Source organism: Mobula birostris, chromosome 19, assembly GCF_030028105.1.
Source record: "Mobula birostris isolate sMobBir1 chromosome 19, sMobBir1.hap1, whole genome shotgun sequence".
Taxonomy (NCBI): domain Eukaryota; kingdom Metazoa; phylum Chordata; class Chondrichthyes; order Myliobatiformes; family Myliobatidae; genus Mobula; species Mobula birostris.
In genome coordinates this window covers 19,853,124-19,877,304 of record NC_092388.1, presented here as the reverse complement: position 1 = coordinate 19,877,304, position 24,181 = coordinate 19,853,124, and the positions used below count along the sequence as shown (strand labels likewise).

General features: G+C 42.3%; 1 protein-coding gene across 2 annotated transcripts in view; it reads left to right on the top strand.

Moving 5' to 3' along the window:
• The window catches only part of LOC140212463 (progressive ankylosis protein homolog B-like), a 163,753-nt gene that overhangs the window by 25,915 nt on the left and 113,657 nt on the right, over positions 1–24,181 (top strand). Inside the window, exon 1 of one of the 2 annotated variants that reach the window (XM_072283296.1) lies at positions 1,003–1,500. The exons of the other annotated variant lie outside the window; for it this stretch is intronic. Within the exon in view, the coding sequence (XP_072139397.1) occupies positions 1,402–1,500 (99 nt within the window). The 5' untranslated portion in view covers positions 1,003–1,401. Of the gene's footprint in view, positions 1–1,002; positions 1,501–24,181 lie in introns of those variants that run through there. 2 annotated transcript variants of the gene reach the window in all.

The following is a 24,181-nucleotide window of genomic DNA, read 5'->3' as shown; positions in this document are numbered from 1 at the left end:
TGTATTGTTCCCCATGTGTCCCAATTATCCTGAATCTACTGCACATAATATGCGTTGACTTATTGTGTTTCACATTTGAAGGATACGCAGATCAATTAAATTTTTAAAAAAATAATTCCTGAAGAGGTATGGCTATTGACTGAAACTTGGATGAGATTCAAACCACAGGCATGGCTTTGGAATATACTTACAACATTTTAATGAAAGTATGTTTATTACTACAATAACACAAACACTGTATAATTGGGATTTAAAATCTGGAGCCAATTTATGAGTATACTCAAGAATGGAAAGTTAAATCTAGCAAACATGTTTACACTTCACACTTTGTGGCTGCACTTTGCCCCTGTATATATATTTGCCTTGTCAGCAACTTACTCGTTGTTAAGATTTGTTTTCCCTTTTCAATATACACAAAATGCTGAGTTCCCTCAGCATTTTATGTGCGTTGTGTTGGATTTCCAGCATCTGCAGATTTCTTGTGCTTATTATTATTTTTTCCTTTTGATGTTTTAAGTGGCAGGTGCTATATAAAGTAGAACCACCAGAAAAGGTACAAACTAGAGTGACTCTCGTTTGTTAAAGGTCAGTTGTTGGAACATTCGTAGACCTGAAGCAGAAGTTATGCAATTGGTCATCGTACAATCTTGAATATAGCAAATCCATTGAAACACCACCAAAACAAGACAGACATTATAAAAAGGTGACAATCAATAGTTAAGGGAGGTGTGGTGAAAGAGGAGTATTTGAAGAAGGTAATAGATGGAAACATGGACGTAGATGTGGAGTTGACATAATGAATTTCACTCCAATCATTCCTTCAGCTCTCCGGAGACCCGCCAACAGTTGCGATATCCCAGTAGGGTGCGAAAGGCGCCAGCTATCCCAGGTGATCCAAGGTCTCAAGCAATTAACCGGGAGCACGCCGCCTTGCCCCTGGTAGCCGGGTGCTGACGCGCTGAGGAGGGGCTGTGCAGTCAGATCTACAGTGGCTGTTGTGTGACTTCCTTCCCTCCTCCCTACCCCTTAGCCGTTCCTGCACACACCGATGTGCCGCCGGCACTCATCATGTTGTTGTTGCTGCTGCATTCCGCCAGCAAACCGGCAGGCAGAAGCTTCTGCGCGTGAATTTACAATTGTTGCTGCCTCTCGCTTGTTTTCGCCCTCTCCTTGTTTACTGCGCTGCACAATGGCAGAAACTTCTGGTCGGTCCCCCTTTTCAGTGTCGTGCGGAGGGAAAGGGGACCGTCAGCTCTTCTGATCGGTTTTTGTGGGTGTTTTTTTTTTGTTTTTGTTGTTTTAAATTCCGCGGAGCTGCCCGCCCTCCTTCACTGCCCTGCTCCACCCCCCAGCCTCGCGTACCCATCCCCCGGGGACCGAGGAAGCGGGTCCGCGGGTACCATGCTCAAACTCGCCGCCTTTCACACCCACTACTGGCCGCTGGTGCGCTTCCTCGTGCCCTTGGCCGTCACCAACATCGCGGTCGACCTCGGCGAACAGGTCAGTGGATTTATTTCTCTCTCTCTCTTACTTCTGCTGTGCATTTTATGATGCGCAGCAAAATTAAATGCCGCTGATTTGGTTGGGGGGAGATGTTTCGTGTAAAGTGGGGCGGGAGGGGGTTAAAAGCTATGTTCGTTTTTGAGGCGGTCGAGTGGGGTGGGTCCGGTTGCAGATGGGAGGGTGGAGAGGACAGGATGGTGACCGTGATCAGCTGCTCGCTCGCTGTCACCGGCCCTCTGGTCCGTGGGGCAGTGCCATCATCCGTGTGTGCGCGGCTGAAGCCAACCGGAGGCAGACATCAGCCGCAGCACTGATTCCTCTTTCATGTCTGCAATAATGAAAAGGATCCTGGAATAGTGTCTTACTGTGTGGGTGTGGGAGAGGGGGAGGTGCCAGGATACCACAAATGTGCTCATTGCGGTAGTCTTGATCAAGGTGAGTGGATGCGAGGGATAGGTGGCATCGCCTGCCCTTCCTTCCTCGAGCCCGTTATAGAGGACGGCACATCCCACAGTGCCAAGGCCTGTGCTTCGTCTCCCTCAACTGACTAGAAGATAGTGTGTGACCTTTCATTCGCCGTTTTCCTCCTGCTCAGTGTTCCCTTGCTTATCAGTCCACTGTCCTCGTTGCTCACTGCTAATTTAATAGCTGCAGTTAAGGGAAATATTCAGATGGCTTCTAGAGGTTTTTCTTTGGTAGCATTAATCTCAAGGTTGATTATTGTCTCTCATACTAGAAATGTCAGAGGTACAGAGTGATGCAATTCTGAGTGTGCCCAGTGCAATGGGGTGCCCACGTTGACCAAAATCCACAGCACAATATGTCAAGGAAAAGTATCTTGCTGCATATAAGGACAGTCTCTGTTAAAAATAAGATTATTTGTACAGGAGCAGGGAGGTACTACTGCAGTTGTACAAGGCCTTGGTGAGACCACACCTGGAGTATTGTGTGCAGTTTTGGTCCCCTAATCTGAGGAAAGACATCCTTGCCATAGAGGGAGTACAAAGAAGGTTCACCAGATTGATTCCTGGGATGGCAGGACTTTCATATGAAGAAAGACTGGATGAACTGGGCTTGTACTCGTTGGAATTTAGAAGATTGAGGGGGCATCTGATTGAAACGTATAAAATCCTAAAGGGATTGGACAGGCTAGATGCAGGAAGATTGTTCCCGATGTTGGGGAAGTCCAGAACAAGGGGTCACAGTTTGAGGATAAAGGGGAAGCCTTTAAGGACCGAGATTAGGAAAAACTTCTTCACTCAGAGAGTGGTGAATCTGTGGGATTCTCTGCCACAGGAAGCAGTTGAGGCCAGTACATTGGCTATATTTAAGAGGGAGTTAGATATGGCCCTTGTGGCTACGGGGATCAGGGGGTATGGAGGGAAGGCTGGGGCGGGGTTCTGAGTTGGATGATCAGCCATGATCATAATAAATGGCAGTGCAGGCTTGAAGGGCCGAATGGCCTACTTCTGCACCTATTTTCTATGTTTCTATATTCCAGCTAATGAAAATGACCGTGTAATTTTTGAGGTCATAGTTGTTTCTTGCTGTCTATACTTGTATCTGGGTCTTTGCTGCATCTAACAACTCTGCCTGTTGTGTTCTGTGTGGCTCTTCTGAGCATCGTGTGCGTGGCCACACTTACGGGCTGTCCCTAACACACCCTCTGGTTCAAAGTAACTTTATTATCAAAGTACATATGTTGCCATATACAACCTTGAGATTCTTTTTCTTGTGGGCAATCACAACAAATACAAGAAACAAGAGAATCACTGGAAGACCACACTCAATAGGGCTGGTGTGAAACAATGCATTTCACTGTATGTTTCCAACTTACATGTGATAAACAAACTTGAATCTTGAGAATTTCCGTTCTCTGCTTTGCATGTCGGCATTCGCTGGAAAAGTAGGTACATGTGGATGGCATGTGAATACGAGTGAGTCAGTGACATTCTGTTTAATAATCTGTCAGTAGTCAACGTAAAAGCACACATGCGTAAAAAATGAGCACTTGGTGAGGTTAGCTCCATCTTCATGAACAGTTGTGGCTTTCTGTTTCAAAACTTTATCCACAGATCTCTGTACTGTAGATCCATGGCTGTGGACTCCCTTTTGGTGGCATTGCAGTTCATGTTCTGTGTAACATTTGTTTTCTTTTATTCTTTGCATGATTTGTTCTTCTTATGCACATTGGATGTTTGGCCTTCCTGTGTCTATTTTTTGTGAATTCTGTTGTGTTTCTTTGTTTTGAGGCTGCCTGCAAGAAAATGAATCTCAAGATTGTATTTGGTATACACACTTTGATAATAAATGCACGTTGAAGATCCTTGATGCAGTTTATATTGCACACTTAACCAGCTCTAATTTAAAGTTTGCCTTTTACCATTTGTACGTATTTGCAGTTCACACATCACTGTACAAAACCTGATTTTTTTTTTCCCAGATATGGAACTGTGCCCTCAAAATACCCTTCTTAAATTTATTTATTTAATTGGAGATGCAGCAGGGTAACGGGCCCTTCTGGCACAGTGAGCTCAAGGAGTCCAGTTACACCCATGTAACTAGGTAGCGCCTAACCTGAACGTCTTTGGAATGTGGGAGGAAACCAGAGCACACAAAGGAAACCCATAGGGCGCAGAGAATACATAGAAACTCCTTACAGTGGTGGGTAATAAACCCAGGTCACTGGCACTGTAATGGCATTACGCTGTACGCTACCCGCTATGTTTATGTCAACTCCATATCTACGTCCGTGTTTCCAGCTTTCTATTACCACCTTCAAATACTCCTCTTCCATCACACTTCCCTTAACTATTGATTGTTACCTTTTTTAATGTCTGTCTTGTTTTGGAGGTGTATCAATGGATTTACTATATTCGAGATGCTGTATATAATTTTGGAAATCAAGTTAAAATTATCTGCTCCAGTTGGCTAGCCAGAGACGATTGTATACTTTGTAGAAGTAACCAGTAGTCCCAGCCAAAGAATCTGGATGCATGTATTTCAATTAAAATGGATGAGAACTGAGGTTTGCCTTTGTCCTGATCAGAGCATGTCCTAGTTTATTCTGATGTGGTCATTAATAATGTAGTACTCTGGCTACGCCAAAGTCAGAGGTTGCACTGCTGCTTTTTGGAGAAACACTGAGTCATTCAGGAAACATTGACAATAGTGCCTCTTTTTAAATCCACAGTGGTAAATGTTGGCAAAAATTGCAACCTTGGTATTCATGCACAGACATCAAGGATGTTTTGAAGTGAACCTTAATTGCAATTTTTAAACATTTTCTATATTCAGCAATATAAAAGGTTTCAAACAGATTATCTGTTGTTTTAACCTATAGGCATCCATTATATCACTGAATGGATTCTTTATTTTATTGTATGATGCACACAACATGTCATTTATTTAAAATATTGGCCTGTTTAACATTGCTGTGGCAGGAGGACAGGCACACAGTCAGTTTATCTAATACCATAATTGTAGGGCTGTTTCAGTTCCTTGACAATAAAATAGTTCATATAGAATGTACTGCACGGAAAATGGTCATTGGGTCTGATAGATCTGCCACTATTTATGTTCTTCTAGAGCTTCACTTGCCCTCTTCCTTTCTTGTCTGTTTGCCTTTTGTTGTTTTTCTTCTCCTTAGATTCCCTTTATATGCATCAATATAAATCATCTCTGCTGTTTGCAGTATCAAGTTCCATATTGTTCTAACCATTATCCACCTTACAATGTAACTCCTGTTGCCCTTACTGTATTTATTAGTGTTAACAGTATCCAATACTGAGTTTTTTCATAAGTACTCTTCCCAAGCCCTTCCCCTGAAAAGACATTCATAATTCTTCTATCACAGTATCCTTTTCCATAAGAGCACCAGTCTGCAGATATTTTTCTAATAGTTGTAATCTCTCTTTTATTTGCACCAGTACACTTCCGACATTTTTGAATTTTTCACAAAGATCAGAACTGTGCACAGTTAGATATATCTCATAGTTGACTGGGTATATTCCAAATGCCTGTCCTCAGCATCACTGAAGTGCCAATCTTTGCATTTGAAATACAGCAGATGACTAGCTACGCCAGAACGCTAAGTGATGGTACAGTATCCATATCTATTTCTGGCAGTGACACAAGACGATGCTCAGTCCTGAGTGAAAGCAATGATTTTTTTTTGTCACCTTGCCTACAGAGTGATTAATGTATGTAGGAAGTAAATCAAAGTTCAAAGTAAATTTATTGTCAAAGTACCTGTATGTCACCATATACTATCCTGAGATTCGTTTCCTTGGGGGATTTCACAGTAGGTGCAAAGAATCCCAGTAGAATCAGTGAAAACTGCACACAAATAAACACGGACAAATAACAAATATTGAAAAGGAGACAAAATGAGCCAAGCACAAAAAAGTAATTACAATAAATAAATAATATTGGAAACATGATTTGTCGAGGCCTTGAAAGTGAATCTATAGATAGTGGAATCAGTTCAGTGTTGAGGTGAGTGAAGTTATCCAAGTTGGTTCAGGAGACTGATGGTTCAAGGGTGTTAACTGTTCTTGAACCTAGTGGCACAGGACTTGAGGCCCTTCTACGTCTTTCCTGATGGCAGCAGTGAGAAGAGAGCATGGATTGGATGGTGGGCCATGAATGATGTACACTTGAATCATTAAAACTATGACTTTTATGAAGAATTATTTCCTCATGAAAGAATGATGAATCTGGACTGAACCTTCAGCCACAGTAGTGGTGATGAGGGCCATAGAATCATATCCAAGGCTTTTAGATGAGAAGTGGGTAAGGTAGTGGGTTTTGGCTCAAGTAAAAGGATCACATATGGTCACTCGGGATTAATTGCATTGTGATCTGATTTGTTTTTATGTTATTTTTCTAAGATTTTGAGATCAATGTTTTTGTGAAGCTCACAGGAAACAAATAAGCAGATAGTTTTACACACAGAGAATTGTGGCTGAAAGAAGATTATAGCTGTGAGTTTAACGTCCAAGGATATACATTGTATTGAAAGGACAGGCAGGCAGAGGGGCTGGTATGGCACTGTTGGTTAAGAATGAAATCAAATCATTAGAAAGAGGTGATGTAGGGTTAGAAGATGTTGAATTGTTGTGGATAGAGCTAAGGAATTGCAAGTGTAAAAAGACTAATCGGAGTTGTATACAGATCCCCAATCAGCAGTAAGGATGTGGTCTACAAATTACAATGAAATGTATGCCAAAGGGGCAATGTTACAATAGCCATGGGGGACTCCAGTTTGCAGGTAGATTGGGAAAATCAGGTTGGTGCTGGATCCCAGGAGGGGGAATTTCTAGAGCACCTACAAGATGGCTTTTCAGAGCAGCTCGTGGTTGAGCCCACTGGTGGATCAGCTGTTCTAGATTGGGTGTTGTGTAATGAACCAGAATTGATTAGAGAGCTTAAGGTAAAGGAACCTTTAGGAGAAAGTGATCATAATGTGATTGAACTCACCCTGACATTTGAGAAGGAGAAGCTGAAGTCAGAGGTATCAGTATTACAGTGGAGTAAAGGGAATTATGGAGGCGTGAGAGAGGAGCTGGTCAAAATTGATTGGAAAAGAGCACTGGCAAAGCAGCAATGGCTGGAATTTCTGGAAGCAATTCAGTAGATGCAGGATATATACATCCCAAAGAGGAAGAAGTATCCTAAAGGTAAGATGACATATTCGTGGCTGACAAGAGAAGTCAAAGCCGACGTAAAAGCCAAAGAGGGGGCATTTAATAGAACAAAAATTAGTGGGAAGTTAGAGGATTGGGAAGCCTTTAAAAAACAACAAAAGGCAGCCAAGAAGTTATTAAGAAGGGAAAGATGGAATACGAAGGTAAGTTTGCCAGTAATATTGAAGAGGATACCAAAAGTGTCTTCAGATACATAAGTATAAAAGAGAGCTAAGAGTGGATTTTGGAGCGCTGGAAAATGATGCTGGAGAGGTAGTAATGGGTGACAAGAAAATGGCAGATGAACTGATGAAGTATTTGCATCAGTCTTTTCTGACAGTATGCTGGAAGTTTGAAAGTGTTAGGAGGCAGAAGTGGGTGAAGTTGCCATTAGTAGGGAGAAGGTCCTTGGGAAACTGAAAGATATGAAGGTGAATAAGTCATCTAAGACTGGATGGTATACATCCCAGGGTTTTGAAAGAGGTGGCTGAGGAGATTGTGGAGGCATTAGTAGTGATGTTTCAAGAATCAGTTGATTCTGGCATGGTTCCAGTGGATGGAAAATTGCAAATATCACTCCACTGTTCAAGAAGCGAGAGGTAGAAGAAAGGAAGTTGTAGTCAGTTAGTCAGATCTCGGTGGTTGGGAAGATGTTGGAGTTGATTGTTAAGGATGTGGTTTTGGGTACTTGAAGGCATACGATAAAATAGGCTGCAGTCAGCATGGTTTCCTCAAGTGAAAATCTTGCCTGACAAATCTGTTGGAATTCTTTGAAGAAATAACAAGTAGGATAGACAAAGGAGAATCATTGAAAGTTGTGTACTTGGATTTTCAGAAGGCCTTTGACAAGGTGCCACGCATGAGGCTGCTTAACAAGCTACGAGCTTGTTACAGGAAAGATTCTTGCATCGGTAAAGCAGTGGCTGACTGGCAAGAAGCAAAGTGTGGGAATAAACGGAGCCTTTTCTAGTTGGCTGCTGGTGACCAGTGGTGTTCTACAGGGATGTGTGTTAGGACCGCTTATTTTTCCATCATATGTTAAGACTTGGATGATGTAATTGATGGCTTTGTGGCAAGGTCTGCAGACAATACGAATATAGGTGGAGGGGCAAGTAGTTTTGAAGAAATAGAGAGGCTACAAAAGAACTTAGATGGATTAGGAGAATGGGTAAATGATGGCAGAGGAATACAGTGTCAGGAAGTATATGGTCATGCATTTTGGTAAAAGAAATAAAAGAGTACACTATTTTCTAAATCGAGAGAGAATTCAAAAATCTCAGGTGCAAAGGGACTAGGGAGTCCTTGTCCAGAATTCGCTAAGGTTAATTTTCAGGTTGAGTCTGGTGAGGAAAGCAAATGCAATGTTAGCACTCATTTCAAGAGGACCAGAATATAAAAGCAAGGATGTAATGTTGAGGCTTTGTAAAGGACCATCTGAGGCCTCACTTGGAGTATTGTTAGCTGTTTTGGGTTCCTTATCCAAGAACAGGTGTGCCGACGTTAGATTTTGAAGGAGTTTCACAAAAATGATTTTGGGATTGAAAGACTTATTATATGAGGAGCATTTGATGGCTCACAATCTGTACTCACTGGAATTCAGAAGAGTAAGGGGTGACCGCATTGAAACCTATCAAATGATGAAAGGCCTGATGGAGTGGATGTGGAGAGGATGTTACCTATGGTGAGTGAGTCTAAGACCAGATGACACAGCCTCAAATTAGAGGGCCTTCCTTTTAGAATGGAGATGAGGAGGAATTTCTTTAGCCAGAGAGTGGTGTATCTGTAGAATTGGTACAAGCAGCTGTGGATGTCAACTCATTGGGTATATTTAAGGCAGAAGTTTCTAGATTATTGATTAGGTAGGACATGAAGGGATACAGGGAGAAGGCAAGAAATTGGGGCTGAGGGGAAAATTGGATCAGCCATTATGAAATGGCAGAGAAAACTTGGTGGGCAAATGGCCTAATCTCCTCCTATATCCTATAGTTTTAAACCCGTTGCAGTTCTGTGAAACATTCTGGTAATATCATTCACTGTAATCTTTGTAGTTGTTTGGTAGCATTGAGAGAGGTGCATGCCTTTTTCACAACAATAAGGAAGCTTGACACCATTTGTGTGTATTTAGCAAATGTTTGCCAAATTACAAAGTTTTCCCAAACCAGAAGCCCAGGATAAATCAGGAGATTCAGTCTACTGAGAGCTAGATCTGTATATAGAAGGCCGGAATCCGACAAGAAGTCCAGATACAACTTCTGGAAGGCAATTGTGAGAGTGAAAAGCCAATTCTGTGTGAAATTAGATACACAATCTGATGCACAATGGCTGTGGCAGGGTTTACATGGCATGACTTTTTAGAAGGCAAGACCTAACAGCATAAACAGCAGTGTCACTTCGCTCTCCTACATGCTTACCCTTTTATGCATGCTTTATAAGGGAGAATGAATGATACCACATCTGTGTGAATCCCCGCAACATCTGGCAAGCCTGTGATTTCTGTCTCAGAGGTTAATGTCCCCAACATCCTTCAAGAGGGTGAACTTTTGCAAGGCCTCAGGCACTGATGTACCAGGCAAGGTACTGAAAAGCTGTGCCAACCAGCTTTCTGGAGTACGTATTCAAGGCCATCGTCGACCTCTCACTGCTGTGCTCTGAGGTTCTCACCAGCTTCAAAAGGTGAAGCAATCATAAATCTGCCTCAATGACCATTGTCTAGTAGCACTCACATCCACTATAAATAAAGTGCTTCAAGAGGTCAGTTACGGGTAGAATTAACTCCTGGCTGAGCTGCATTCTCACTGGCTCTCCACTCAGCTCTGGTTCTACAGCAAAACATACATCAGGCTGCTGTTTATTGATTACAGCACGATGCTCAGTGACATCATGCTCTCAGTACTAATCACCAAGCTTAAAAACCTGGGTCTTCGTACCTCCCTCTGCAAATGAATCCTTGTCTTGCTCATCAGGAGACCACAGTCAGTGTGGATCGGTAATGACATCTCCTTGCTGATAATCAATGTTGGATCATTTAAAAGATGCATGCTTAGCCCACTGTGCTTCTCTCTATACACTCATGACTGTGTTGGTAAGCACAGCTCAAACACTATTTATTATTTGCAGGTGACACCACTGCTGTTGGTAAAATCTCAGATGATAATGAGGAATACAGGAGTGAGATAGATTGGCTTGTTGATAAGTGTTGAAACAAGAACCTCACACTCAATCAGCAAGACCATGGAATTAATTTTGGGTTTCAGAAAGGGGAAGGGAGAACATGAAGGGTTAGCAGTGGAAGGAGTGAGCACTTTTAAGTTCCTAGGTGTCAACATCTCAGAGGATTTGGTCCAGGCACAACACATTGATGCAATCATGAAGAAGGCATGCAAGTTTACATTTGGTACATCACCAAAGACTCTTGCAGATTTTTATAGATGTACAGCGGAGAGCATTCTGACTGGTTGCATCATAGCCTGGTATGGAGGCTCCAATGCAGAGGGTTGTAAATGCTGCCAGCTCCATCGCTAGCACAACAGCCCCCCCCCCCCACTACCACCACCATCAAGGACGTCTTCAAGATGTGATGGCTCAGAAGGTGACTTCCATCATTAAGGAACCCTCATCATCCAGGACATGCCCTCTTCTTGTTACCGCTATCGGGAAAGTGATACAGCAGCTTGAAGATCCAAAATCAACAGTTCAGAAATGGCCTCTTTCCCCCTCTGATAAGATTTCTGAATGGTCAATGAGTACTACCTCGTTATTCCTTTTATTTCCCTATCTTTTTTATTTAGCAATTTATAATAATTTGATACCTTTGAATTGTACTGCAGCAGCAGAACAAAGCATTTCATGTTATATAAGACAGTGATAATAAACTTGATTTTGAAATGCGCGTTCCTATATTGATACATTGTGATTCCCATGGCAGAATGTTGCAATCCTTTAATTTAAAGTTAGTAAATTTGCACTGAGCCATAAAAATGGTAAATCCACAGCGAATCAGTTTCTGTTCCTTGTCTGTATCTTAATTCTGTTAAAAACTCCACTTTAATGTCTACTCCAAGAGCTGACACTGGATGATCAGGTATGACCTCACAACAGAGAGAATCTGCAGATGCTGGAAGTCCAAGCAACGCACACAAAATGCTGGAGGAATTCAGCAGGCCAGGCAACATCTGTGGGGGGGGAAAAAGTACAGTCGATGTTTCAGGCTGAGACATGTCACATCAGGAGGGTCTCAGCATGAAATGTCAACTGTACTTTTTTTCCATGGATGCTGCCTGGCCTGCTGAGTTCCTCTAGCATTTTGTGTGTGTTACCTCACAACAGTATTCCTCCAAAGTCTAAATGAAAGTGGAACAATATCAGTGTTTTGCTGAACTTTAAACGATTGTGTAATTACCAGTCATGGCATATGTGTTGTTAACATTTGGATAGGACGTAAATTATTAAAAACAATTGGGGCATGTCACAGCTAACAGAGTGTAATCATGCTTGGAGCATTGATGATTAAAACAAACAATATACATTGGTTGTTTGTTTACTGTAAAGTGCTAGTCACTAACGTTTTCCAGACCCTATCCTTATTTTTGTGAGGTTGTGAAACTTCAATATTTTTTTAATCCATAGGAAGAAAGTTGGCTTAAGAATTCTTTCAGGGGCTTTACAAACCATATTTTAATATTTTTTTCCCTCATGGCATTTGGGCACAACTAACATGATCAGCACATTGATTAATTTCCCTTGAGAAGGTCTGCCATAGCCATGAACTGCAGCAATCTTGGTGATTTAGAAAAAACTCTCAGTGTAGTGAGATAATGAGTTTCAGGATTTGAGCTAGTCATAATTAAGGAGTTTGAAGATATTGAGTTATTTGGAAAGGAAGTATAGATTGTGGGGCTTCTATGCTTACTATTCAAAGTTAAAAGTAAATTTATGATCAAAATACATATATATCACCAAATACAACCTAAGATTCATTTTCTTGTGAGCATTCACAGTACATACAAGAAACAATAGAATCCTTAAAAGACCCCCCCCCACAAGAGGATGGACAAACACAGACAGACAACAAACTGTACAAATACAGAAAATTAAAAAAGTAATAAATAAGAAATTTATAATAATGTATAATAAATAAGCCTTTGGCTCGTATGGGGAGTGAGGAGATCTTCGATCGGAGTTACAGGGAAGTAGTCACCCCTAAGTTGCAGGAGGCAGGAAGCTGGGTGATTGCCAAGTGAAGAAATGGAAAGGCGAGTATGCAGTTGGCGCAGAGCAGCCCTGTGGCTATTCTCCTCAATAATAAATATACCATATTGGATTCTCTTGTGAGGGATGACCTCCCAGGGGAATGCCACAGAGACCAGGTTACTGGCACTGAGCATGGGTCCGTGGTGCAGAAGGGAAAGAGGGGAGCGAAAGTGACAGGGGACTCAGTGGCCAGGAGAACAGCGAGGAGATTCTGTGGACATGAACGGGACACCCGAATGCTTTGTTGCCTCCCAGGTGCTAGGGTCAGGGGCATCTTACATGCACAGAGTTTTGGAGGGGGAGGTAGAGCAGCCAGATGTCTTGGTACATACTGGTACCAGTAACATAAGAAGGAAAAGCGTAGAGGTCCTGAAAAGAGAATTTAGAGAGCTAGGCAGAAAACTGAGAAGTAGAACCTCCATGAGAGTAATTTATGGATTGCTGCCTGGGCCACGCACCAGTGAGTGTAGAAACAGGATGAGTTGGCAGATAAGTGCATGGCTGAGAAGGTGATACAGGAGGTCGGGCATCAGGCTGTTGGATCATTGGAATCACTTCTGGCGGAGGTGTGACCTGTTGAAAACTGACGCATTGCCACACATGTGGGTGCTTACCAAGCTGAGAGCTCATGGTATTACAGGAAAGTTACTGGCATGGTTGGGGCATTGGCTGATTGGTAAGAGGTAGCGAGTGGGAATAAAAGGATCCACTTCTGGTTGGCTGCCAGTGACTAGTGGTGTTCTGCAGGGTTCAGTGTTGGGACCGCTTCTTTCTATGTTGTATATCAAAGATTTAGATGATGGAATAGATGCTTTGTTGCCAAATTTTCAGACAATACGAAGATTGGTGGAGGGGCAGGTAGTGTTGAGGAAACGGGTAGGCTGCAGAAAGACTTTGATAGATTAGGGGAATGGGCAAGAAAGTGGCAAATGAAATACAATGTTGGAAAATGCATGGTCATGCACTTCGGTAGTAGAAATAAATGCACAGATTATTTTCTAAACAGGGAGAAAATCCAAAAATGTGAGGTGTAAAGGGACTTAAGAAGTCCTTGTGCAGACCATCCTAAAGGTTAACTTGCAGGAAGAGTCGGTGTTGAGGAGGGCAAATGCAATGCTTGCATTCATTTCAAGAGGTCTAGAATACAAGAGTACGGATGTGATGCTGCGGCTTTTTAAAGCACTGGTGAGGCCTCATCTTCAGTATTGTGTACAGTTTGGGGCTCTTCTAAGAGAATATGTGCTAACATTGGGGAGGGTTCAGAGGAGGTTCACAAGGATGATTCCAGGAATGATAGGGTTATCATACAAGGAACAGGGTTTTATACTCGCTCGAATTTGGAAGGATGTGGAGGAATCTCATTGGAGCCTTTTGAATGTTGAAAGGTCTAGACTTGGTAGATGTGGAAAGGATGTTTCCCATGGTGAAAGAGTCTAGGACAAGAGGGCACAGCCTCAGGATAGCGGGGCACCCATTTAAAACAGAGATGCGGAGAAATTTCTTTAGTCAAAGGGTGGTGAATTTGAGGAATTTGTTGCCTCAGGTGGCTGTGGAGGCCAGGTCGTTGAATATATTTAAGGCAGAGCCTGACAAGTTCTTGATTGGCCACATCATCAAAGGTTACGGGGAGAAGGCTGGGAGTGGGACTGAGGAGGGAAAACAAAAAGTTCAGCCATGATTGAATGGCAAGCAGACTGAATGGGCCAAATGGCCTAATTCTGCGTTTTTGTCTTATGGACTTATAAAATAAATATCAAGAACATGAGATGAAGAGTCCTTGAAAATGAGTCCCTAGGTTGTGGGACAGCTCAGTGATGATGCAAGTGAAGTTTATCCCCTCTGGTTCAATAGCCTGATTGTTGAGGGGTTATAACTATCCCTGAACCTGGTGGTGTGAGTCCTGAGGCTCCTGTACTACCTTCCTCATAGCAGCAGCGAGAAGACTGCATGGCCTGGATGGTGGGTGTCCTTGACAATGGATGCTGCTTTCCTGTGGAAGCACCCTGTGCTCAATGGTGGGGAGGGCTTTACCTGTGAAAGACTGGATCATATCCACTACATTCTGTTGGTGTTCCATAGCAAGCTGCGATGTGACCAGTCAATATACCCTCCACCACATATCTATAGAAGTTTGTCAAAGTTTTAGAGGACATGCCAAATCTTTGCAAACCTCTAAGGAAGTGGAGGCACTGCTGTGCTCTCTTTGTAATGTCACTTGCATGCTGGACAGAGTTCAGATCCTCTGAAATTTTAACACTCAGGAATTTATAGTTGCTGACTCATATTACTGACTTATATAAGTCACAAGTTTGGGAAGACGTTGCTCAAGAAGCATTAGCATGTTGTCACAGTGTGTTTTGTAGTTGCAGGACTACACTCTGATGGGTGGGTTCAAAATTAAACAAGCTTTTGTATTGCTGTTACTCAATATCATGAGTAACTGTTGGAGCTGCCCCTCATCCAGGCAAATAGCAGCTATGGAAAGGAATAAAGACATTTTGGCTGAAACCCTGCATCAGAACATCAGTAATTGTCCTTCATTATGCTGCTGACTTGAAGATGTTGAAGAGGCTTTGGATTAAAAAGTATGCCACTTGCCAGAGTATACCTCCCTCTGTGGCTGTGCCCCTTTAGAAATGCATTAAGATGGCTTGTCTGATTAAGTTTGTGATCAGTGGTAAACCAAAAAGAAAGCATTGCTAGTGGAATATGTGGGCTAGTTAATTGTGGGAGATGCAGTTACCTGGCATTTGTATAATGTGTTTAGTATTTGTCACATATCTGCACAAGCTTAAGTGTTCCTCAGATTATGTTACATATAAGTGTGGAATGACTTCCTATTTGAGGAAATGTAAATGACACTGAACACTACGCAATCTTCAGAAAACCTCTGCACTTCAGAGCTGAAAATGGAGGGCTCATTCATGAAGTAGCTTGAACCCAGGCCACTGACCTGAGGAGCTCCTATGTCAATGCCCTGAAGATGTCATTTATTGATTTTGTTTAGAGATACAGCACAGTAACAGACTCTTCTGGCCCAACAAGCCAGCATTGCTCTTACACCCATATGGCTAATTAACCCACGAACCTCCATGTCTTCTGAATGTGGGAGGAAACCGGAGCACCTGGAGGGAACCCACACGTCATGGAGAGAGCACACAAGCACCTTACAGGCAGTGGCGGAATTGAATCCAGGTCATTGGTACTATAATAGCGTTGCGCAAGCCGCCATGCTATCATGCTGTCCCTGAAGTTCTTTGATTTACTCTCAACCAATGTGGCCCCAGCAACGAGGTTTGGACTTGAACCGTCATGTGAAGAGCACAGCAGACTAGCAATGCACTAAGTCGGTAACAGTGCAAATATTAAGAATGACATTAGGGAAAGTACATGACTATTTTCAGTAATTGCCCAAGTGCTCTCACTGTGGTCAACTGAAGAGAACAGCTGGCCTATGAAAACGTCTTGTCCTTTTACTTCAACGTGCAAGTGACCCAGTGACAACTTGTGTTCATTGGCCTCCACATCCACAATCCCTTTCTTTTATGCCGAATGGAGACTTTTCCCCTTGATTTCCCATTGCCCTCAGAATTACTACGAATCCTTGGTATCAAATGTATTTGGCTACCAAGGGCACTCACTCTCCTCCTTGGAATTTAGTTCTTTTGTCAGACTTGGGCCAAGATGATAGCAAGGTCAGAACCCTAATGGAGTTGACAGATGGAAAGATGACAAAGTGTGTAGTGAGCAAGTGATAGCTCAGCTGATGACACATTCCTTCTCTATACTGTATTTTAATAGTAGTTTGATGAGGCAGGTAAACATATACAAATTGCTGGAGGAACTTAGCAGTCAGGGCAGGAAATGTTTCCTGACCTGCTAAATTCCTCCAGTATTTTGCATGTGTTGCTCTGGATTTCCAGCATCTGCAGAATCTCTTGTGTTTGATGTGGCAGTTATTGCTTATTAGATAAGAATTTTTCTGCATTTTATGAAAAAGGTACCTACATTGGCAATTTTCTAGATACTTGTGTGGGTGCTGTTACAGACGTAATGGAGACTAAATCAATCTGCAGCAGTTGGGATGATTTTCACATCACCTGGAATGCTGACGGATGACTGTGTGGATAATGTTTTTTTAATATGTGATGGCCATTGTTGTTGACTTTATAAAGACACTCTTGGATGTGTGTGATATTCAGAGTCTCCCCTAGCCAGAAGCCACTGATGAACCAAGAGATCCACAGTCCCCTGAGGGCTAGATTGGTGGTATTTATCTGGCGACCAGCAAAAGTACACGAGGTCTAGGTATGACCTCTGAAAACCATCTGACATGCGAGGTGGCATTTCTGGACCAAACTTGAATCACAGAAGGCTGCTCAACAGATGTTGCAGGGCTTGAATGCTATCACCTCCTACAAAATAAAGCCTAGCAACATATTTGATAACAAAATTTTGCTCGCATTTGTACAAAAATTTGCACGATTTCTTTCATGCTCACTTTACCCGCATCTTCCCGAACCCCCAGAGTCTCCAATGACCTGTGATTTCAGTCTCTAAGGCTGATATTAGAGCATCCTTCTGGAGGGTGAACCCACGGAAAGCATTTGGCCTGGATAGTGTATGTACCTAGCAGATTACTGAAGACCTCAGCTTATCAGCGAGCTGCAGAGTTTACTGACATATTTAGCCTCTTGCCTTGGCAATCTGAGTTACCCGCCTGCTTGAAGCAGGCTTCAATTATAGTAGTGTTCAAGAAGAATATGGTAACCTGCATCAATGACTGTCGTCCAGTAGCACTTACCTACTCTGTGACAAGGTGCTTTGAGATGTTGGTCATGAAACATATCAACTCCTGTCTGAGAAACTACTTGAATCTACTCCAATTTGCCTACTGTCACAACAGGTCACCAGCAGGTACCACTTCGTTGGCTCTTCACTCAGCTCTGGAACAGCTGAACAGTGAAAGTGCAAACATCAGGATGTTCCTCATTGACTACAGCTTTGCATTAAACACTATCATCCACTCAAAGCTAATCCAGGCCTCGCTATCTCCTTGTGCAACCAGATCCTTGATTTTCTGTCTTGCAGATCCCAGTCAGTTTGGGTTGGCAACATTTCCTCCACAGTTACCATCAGCTTAGGTGCACCACAAGGCTGTATGCGCTTATCCCTGCTTTACTCACTTTACAGTTATGACTGTGAAGCTCCAATGCCTTATTTGAGTTTGCTGATGACACCACTGTGGTTGACTGAATCAAAGTGGTGACGATTTGGCACATCGGGAGTTGTTTCAGAGCCCCTCCACCTAAACCAGGAGCGAAGTTGGATCAATCTAATTGGTGGGCTGATTTGGAAAGATCAAGTGTGGGCCAGAATGTGGCAGCAGGATCCAGGCCTAGGGTATATCACGGCAGCAGGGCTCAGGTCCTAGTGCTGGTGATGACTCAGTGTTTAGGACAGTTTAAATACCAGCCCAGATAGACTGAAAAGTCAGGTTGTTGGGATCGAAGGCAAGGGTGAGGCCAATCCTGCTCGCTCTTCCATGAAATTTATGCCTCTCTCCATGGTGCTGAGGCTGTGAGACTGCTCCAGGCTTGGTGTCTGCGAGCTTTGCAGCAACTTGCTCCACTGTGTGATAAACTGAGGCTCGGGCCTGCTCGGGGCTTCACGTCTAGGAACTCCATTTTGTTCTGAATGCTGTTGCTTGTGTTTATTGTTTGTAAGATTTGTGTGTTTTTTTTTATCTCTGTGTGCATTGGATGTTGGTCTTTTTTAAAATTTGGTTCTTTTGGGTTTCTTGTTTTGTGGCTGCCTGGAAGCAGATGAATCTCAATGTTGTATAATTTATACATACTTCGATAATAAATATACTTTGAACTTTGATATAGGAGGGACATTCAAAATCTGGCTGAATGATGCCTCATTCATTGTCAGCAAAAGCAAAGAGCTAATTAATGACTCCAGGGGGAGGGAGCCAGAGGACCATGAGCTGGTGCTCATTAAGGATTGGAGGTGGAGAGGGTCAGTAACTTTAAATTCCTTGGCATTGTCATCACTGAGTGCCTATCCTTGGACCAGCATGCAAGTGCCATTATAAAGAAGGCACGGCAGTGCCTCTTCTTTCTTAGAAAGGTTGTGCAGATTCGGCATGTTACTTAAAAGTTTGACAAACTTCCGTATATGCACAATGGAGAGTATCCTGACTGGTTGCATCCATGCCTGGTATGGAGACACCAATGCCCTTGAACAGAAAAGCCTACAGAAGGTAATGGATACTGCTTAGTTCATCATTGGAAAAAGCCTCCCTTTTTCTGTGGATGGGCTAGGCTGCATCCAAAACTTCTTGTAAGCTTTTGAACACAAGGATTGATGCCACAGGAAAGCACCATCCATCAGCAAGGGTCCCCACCATCTAGGCCATGCTCTCTTCTTGCTGCTGCTATCAGGGAGGAAGTACAGGACAGGAGCCATAGGCCCCACGTCACCAGGTGCAGGAACAGTTATTTCCCTTCAACCATCAGGCCTCTGAACCAGTATGGATAACTTCACTCACCTCAACACTGAACTTGATTCCACAACTTCTAAACTCACCTTCAAGGGTTCTACAAATTGTTCTCAATATTTATTTATTTCTATTTTCACAGTTTGTTGTCTCTTGCATATTGGTTGTTTATCTGTCTTTGTGTGTAGTGTTTCATTGATTCTGTTGTGTTTCTTTGCACTTACTGTGAATGCCCATAAGAATTATGAATCTCGGGGTAGCAGGTGGTGACACTTACATACTTTGATAATAAATTGACTTTGAACTTTTAGGTACTATTGTCTTGACGGTGCGAGGTCATGTCTGAATGGTCCAAGACATTTTTTAGCAGCTCTGTTACATAGTTGGAGTCTTGACACTTTGTATGATTTAGGGGCATTTGGGTCAAGGATAAATAATTATTATTGTTCAAGAAAATGTCAGTGATTAGATTTTATTTTTTTAGCCTGAGAAGGTGGGTTGCAGTAGCAATTCCAAAGACCTAGTTTTGCAGGAGTCTGTTAATCATAAACTCAGGTGAGGAAGTACATTATAATGTTAAATAAATAAACTTACAAACACAACAGATAATAACAAATGCATGTATCACCTTAAGCAAAATAAAGGTAGAAATGTGGCTAATGGATTCTGAAAGATAGTGTACCATAAATGGCAATATTTAGAAAAGAGTAAAGAGGCACAGAGGCCTGTTGTCCTTGCATGAAAATTATTGGCAATGTAGCAAGTTGAGATGTGGTTAAAGCAAGCATATTGAAGAATGGAGCCTTCAAATATTAATTTGGTTAATATGGTTACAGAACAAAGATGTTACAGAGTGTATAATGCTAGTGGGGCTGCAAGAAGTGTTTCATGGACAATTCTAAATTCTACTTTCAATCCTTTTTATTGATTTAAAAGAATAAGGATAAATACAAACCAGAGGAGAGGTTATCTCAAATACATATTTCAATAACAGTACAAAGAAAGGAATATACACTGTCAAAATGAACCAAGAAAAAAAAGAACCACTTCTCCTCTTAACAGCTCATAGAAAAAAAACTCAAGATTTCTGCTATGGGGTGGGGGGGGACCCACTAAACTAACCTAAAACAAAAAAAAGGGGACTGGGCAGTCCATTTTGAGGATACAGTTTTTGTTTTAAGAAAGGAAAAGTCCTTCTGGTCAAATCTAAAACTTCGTGGAGAAGAAAAAAAATTAACTGAAAAAGTGTAGATATGAAAGCTGGAATTTTAGGTGCTTTTACCCTAACCAATGAACCCCTTAACCTACAGGTCACCACTTCTCCACCTTTCCCTTCTGACCAATAGAGTCGGACTCCGTACCAGAGACATGATCACTGTGCCTTTCCTTTCCTAGGTCACCCCCTCCCCCCCCCAACAGTACCCAAAGTGGTACATCTGTTGTTGAGGAGAACAGCCACAGGGGTATGCTGCATTGGCTGCCTCCTCACAGTCAGCCAGTTACCGATATCCTGAACCTTGTGTGTGACTACCTCCGTGTATATTCTGTGGATCAATCCCCCAGCCTCCCAAATGATCTGGAGTTCATCCAGCTCCAGCTCTAATTCCTTAACACAGTCTGGAAAAAGCTGCTGCTGGATGCACCTCTTCCAGGTGTAGTTGTCAGCAACATTGGAGATCTCCCTGATTTCCCACGTTCTGCGTCTCACAATCTTGCTCTAAATGTGCAATAAGGAAAGAAAGGAGGAGAGACAGAAAAATTAAACAAGGAAGCCCACTCACAGCCTTCACCTCTGTATGCCAAAGCCTGAACACCCCACTTTTACACTGACCCACTCATTCAATGGCCACTCTGCTTAAACCTAGCTACTTTTTGTTGGCCTTGCCAAGTGCCAAATTATGCTCAGTCCAATGTATCCAGTGGAAGTGTGATGCGCAGAATGTCCCGAATGCCCCCTCACTTCTTTTGAAATCTTTTTTCAACTCCACAATCCAACGTCTCCGAGGGAACTCTGGCATACAGTATGTCCTGACTGCCCCAATACTACATTTATAATGAATTAACGTTATCATTTTTGTAGAAAATGAAATTTGTGATTACAGTTGATTTTTCTATTAACAGGAAAATCTAACATGAGAAGTCAAAGCCAATATAAAAGCCAAAGAGAGGGCATTTAATAGAGCAAAAAATTAGTTGGAAGTTAGAAGATTGGGAATCTTTTAAAAACCAACAGGAGGCAGCTAAAAAAGTCATTTAAAGGTAAAGATGGAATACAAACTTAAGCTACCCAATAATATTAGAGAGGATACCAAAAGTTTCTTCAGATAAATAAAGTATGAAAAAGAGGTGAGAGTGGATATCAGACTGCTGGAAAACCATGCTGGAGAGGTAGTAATGGGTGAGAATGAAATGGCGGACAAACTGAATAAGTATTTTGTGTCAGTCTTCACTGTAGAAGACTCTAGTGGTATGGTGGAAGTTCCAGGTGTAAGGGGTCATGAAGTGTGTGAAGTTACCATTTCTAGAGAGAAGGCTGATGGAGAAATGGAAAGGTCTGAAGGTAGGTAAATTACCTGGGCCAGATGGTATACCCCAGAGTTCTGAACAAGGTGGCTGAAGAGATTGAGGAGATATTAGTAATGATCTTTCAAAAATCACTAGATTCTGGAATGTTTCCAGAAGACTAGAAAATTGCAAATGTCACTCCATTCTTCAGGAAGGGAGTGAAGAAGAAAGGAAACTATAAGCCAGTTAGTCTGACCTCAGTGGTTGGGAATATATTGGAGTTGATTACTAAGGATGAGGTCTTGGGGGACTTGGAGGTGCATGATAAAATAGGCCATATCAGCATGGTTTCCTCAAGGAAAAATGTCTAACAAATCTGCTGGAATTCTGTGAAGAAATAACAAGCAGGATAGACAAAGGAGAATCAGTTGATGTTGTGTACTTAAATTTTCAGAAGGCCCTTGTCAAAGTGCCACACATGAGACTACTTAACAAGCTACGAGCCCATGGTATTACAGAAAAGATGCAAGCATGGTTAAAACAGTGGCTGTCAGGAGGCAAAGAGTGAGAATAAAAGGAGCCTTTACTGGTTCACTACCAGTGACTAATGGTGTTCCATTAGGGTCTGTGTTGGGACCGATTCTTTTTACATTATATGTCAGTGATGGAATTGATGGCTTTGTTGCAAAGTTTGCAGATGATATGAAGACAGATGAAGGGGCAGGTAGTTTTGAGGAAGTAGAGAGGCTCCAGAAGGACTTAGGTTAGGAGAATCGGCGAAGAAATGGCAGATGGAATTCAGTGTCGGGAAGTGTATGGTTATGCAATTTTGTAGAAGAAATGAAAGGATTGACTTTCTAAATGGAGAGAAAATACAAAAAACAGAGACGCAAACTGACTTGGGAGTCCTTGTGCAGGATTCCCCAAAGGTTAATTTGCAGGTTGAGTCTGTGGTGAGGAAGGAAAATGAAATGGTAGCTTTCATTTCAAGAGTACTAGAATATAAAGACAAGGATGCAATGTTGAGACTTTATAAAGCACTGGTGAGGCCACATTTGGAGTGTTGTGTGCAGTTTTGGGCTCCTGTCTTAGACAGGATGTGCTGAAGGAGCTCAGAGGAAGTTCACAAATATGATTCCAGGATTGAATGAAGAGTGTTTGATGGCTCTGGTCCTGTATTCACTAGCATTCAGACCTCATTGAAACCTATCGAATGGTGAACGGCCTTGAAAGAGAAGATTGGAGAGGATGTTTCCTATGGTGGGAGAGTCTAAGACCAGAGGATACAGCCTCAGAATAGAGGGGCATTCTTTTAAAACGAGCATGAGGAGGAATTTATTTTGCCAGAGAGTGGCGAATCTGTGGAACTTTTTTGCCACAGGCAGCTGTGGAGGCCAAGTCTATATGTATACTTAAGGCAGCAATTGATAGATTCTTGATTGATCAGGGCATGAAGGGATATGGGGAGAAGGCAGGAGATTGGCTGCGAGAGGAAAATTGGATCAGCCTTGATGAAATAGCAGAGCAGGCTCAATGGACCAAGTGGCCTAATTCTGCTCCTATATCTTATAATCTAATGTTACAATGGTTTATGAATGCTTTGTTTGGAAGATGTATAAGGCTGGAATCATTGTTGACAAACCAATGGGAAATGTATAACCGACAGATGGAAAAAAAAATGTTCCTTTAGTGTTACAGTACTGTGTCTAATAACAGGTCTGGTTTGATGTCAGCACCACTGACTGAGCCAGGATTGACAGCAACAGGATATCAGTCTTGGCAATTGTGTTTGAAGGCAAGACTGACTATAAACAGTTTTATGCGTTAAGAGATGACACTATGGATGTTAGCTGCTTCTGTTTCAGCGGGTCACTGCCGTTCCACTCCTAATGGGTGGCCTGTGGAGGCCTTTCCCAGTCATGTTTGGTTGAGAGAGGAGGGATGGTAGCTCGGAAATGGAAACCAGCAATCACTGAATTTGATATGCCAGTAGGTAGAAACTTTAATGATGCTTAAATCTTCCCTACAACGTAAAAGAAGGTTCAAGCATATCAAAAGGCTCTCTGGTCTCCGATAGAATTTGTACCAATTAAATAGCAGCATTATCTATGTTGTGTAAGGAAGCTGGTACAAAAGGGGTTAAACTCGTATGATTAGACTTCGTACAGACAGTACCAGAGATCCAGGAGGAAACCCTGATGTCTGGAGCTATGAAGCAGCAGCACTAACTGCTGCATCTTTGTATCAACACAGAAATTTAGTTATATATTTTCCTACTGTTCCCTGTGCAATATATTGATAACATTTTATTATTGATCAGTCTGTAATTAGAATGCACACTGGGAATACCAATTTAGAGATTCTAAGTGTGTATGGGACAATTTAGTTATTTGGACTATTTCCATTGTGACTTAAAAGTCTGTGGAGACTTCCCTCTTCAGTTCTGACGAAGGGTTCCGGCCCGAAACGTTGACTGATCATTTCCACGGATGCTGCCCAACCTGCTGAGTTCCTCCAGCGTGTTGTGAGTGTTGCTTTGACCCCAGCATCTGCAGAGAACTTTGTGTTTAGAAGCTAATAATACTTTTATGGTGACCAAGCAGTTTGAGTATTTTTCTGTTGATATTTTCTTCAGTTTTGGGAAATGAATCGAGATAGTTAACTTGATGAATTGTTACCATATAGAATATTTTACAACAAATTGATCATGCTGAAGAGTCTTCTGTGGAGT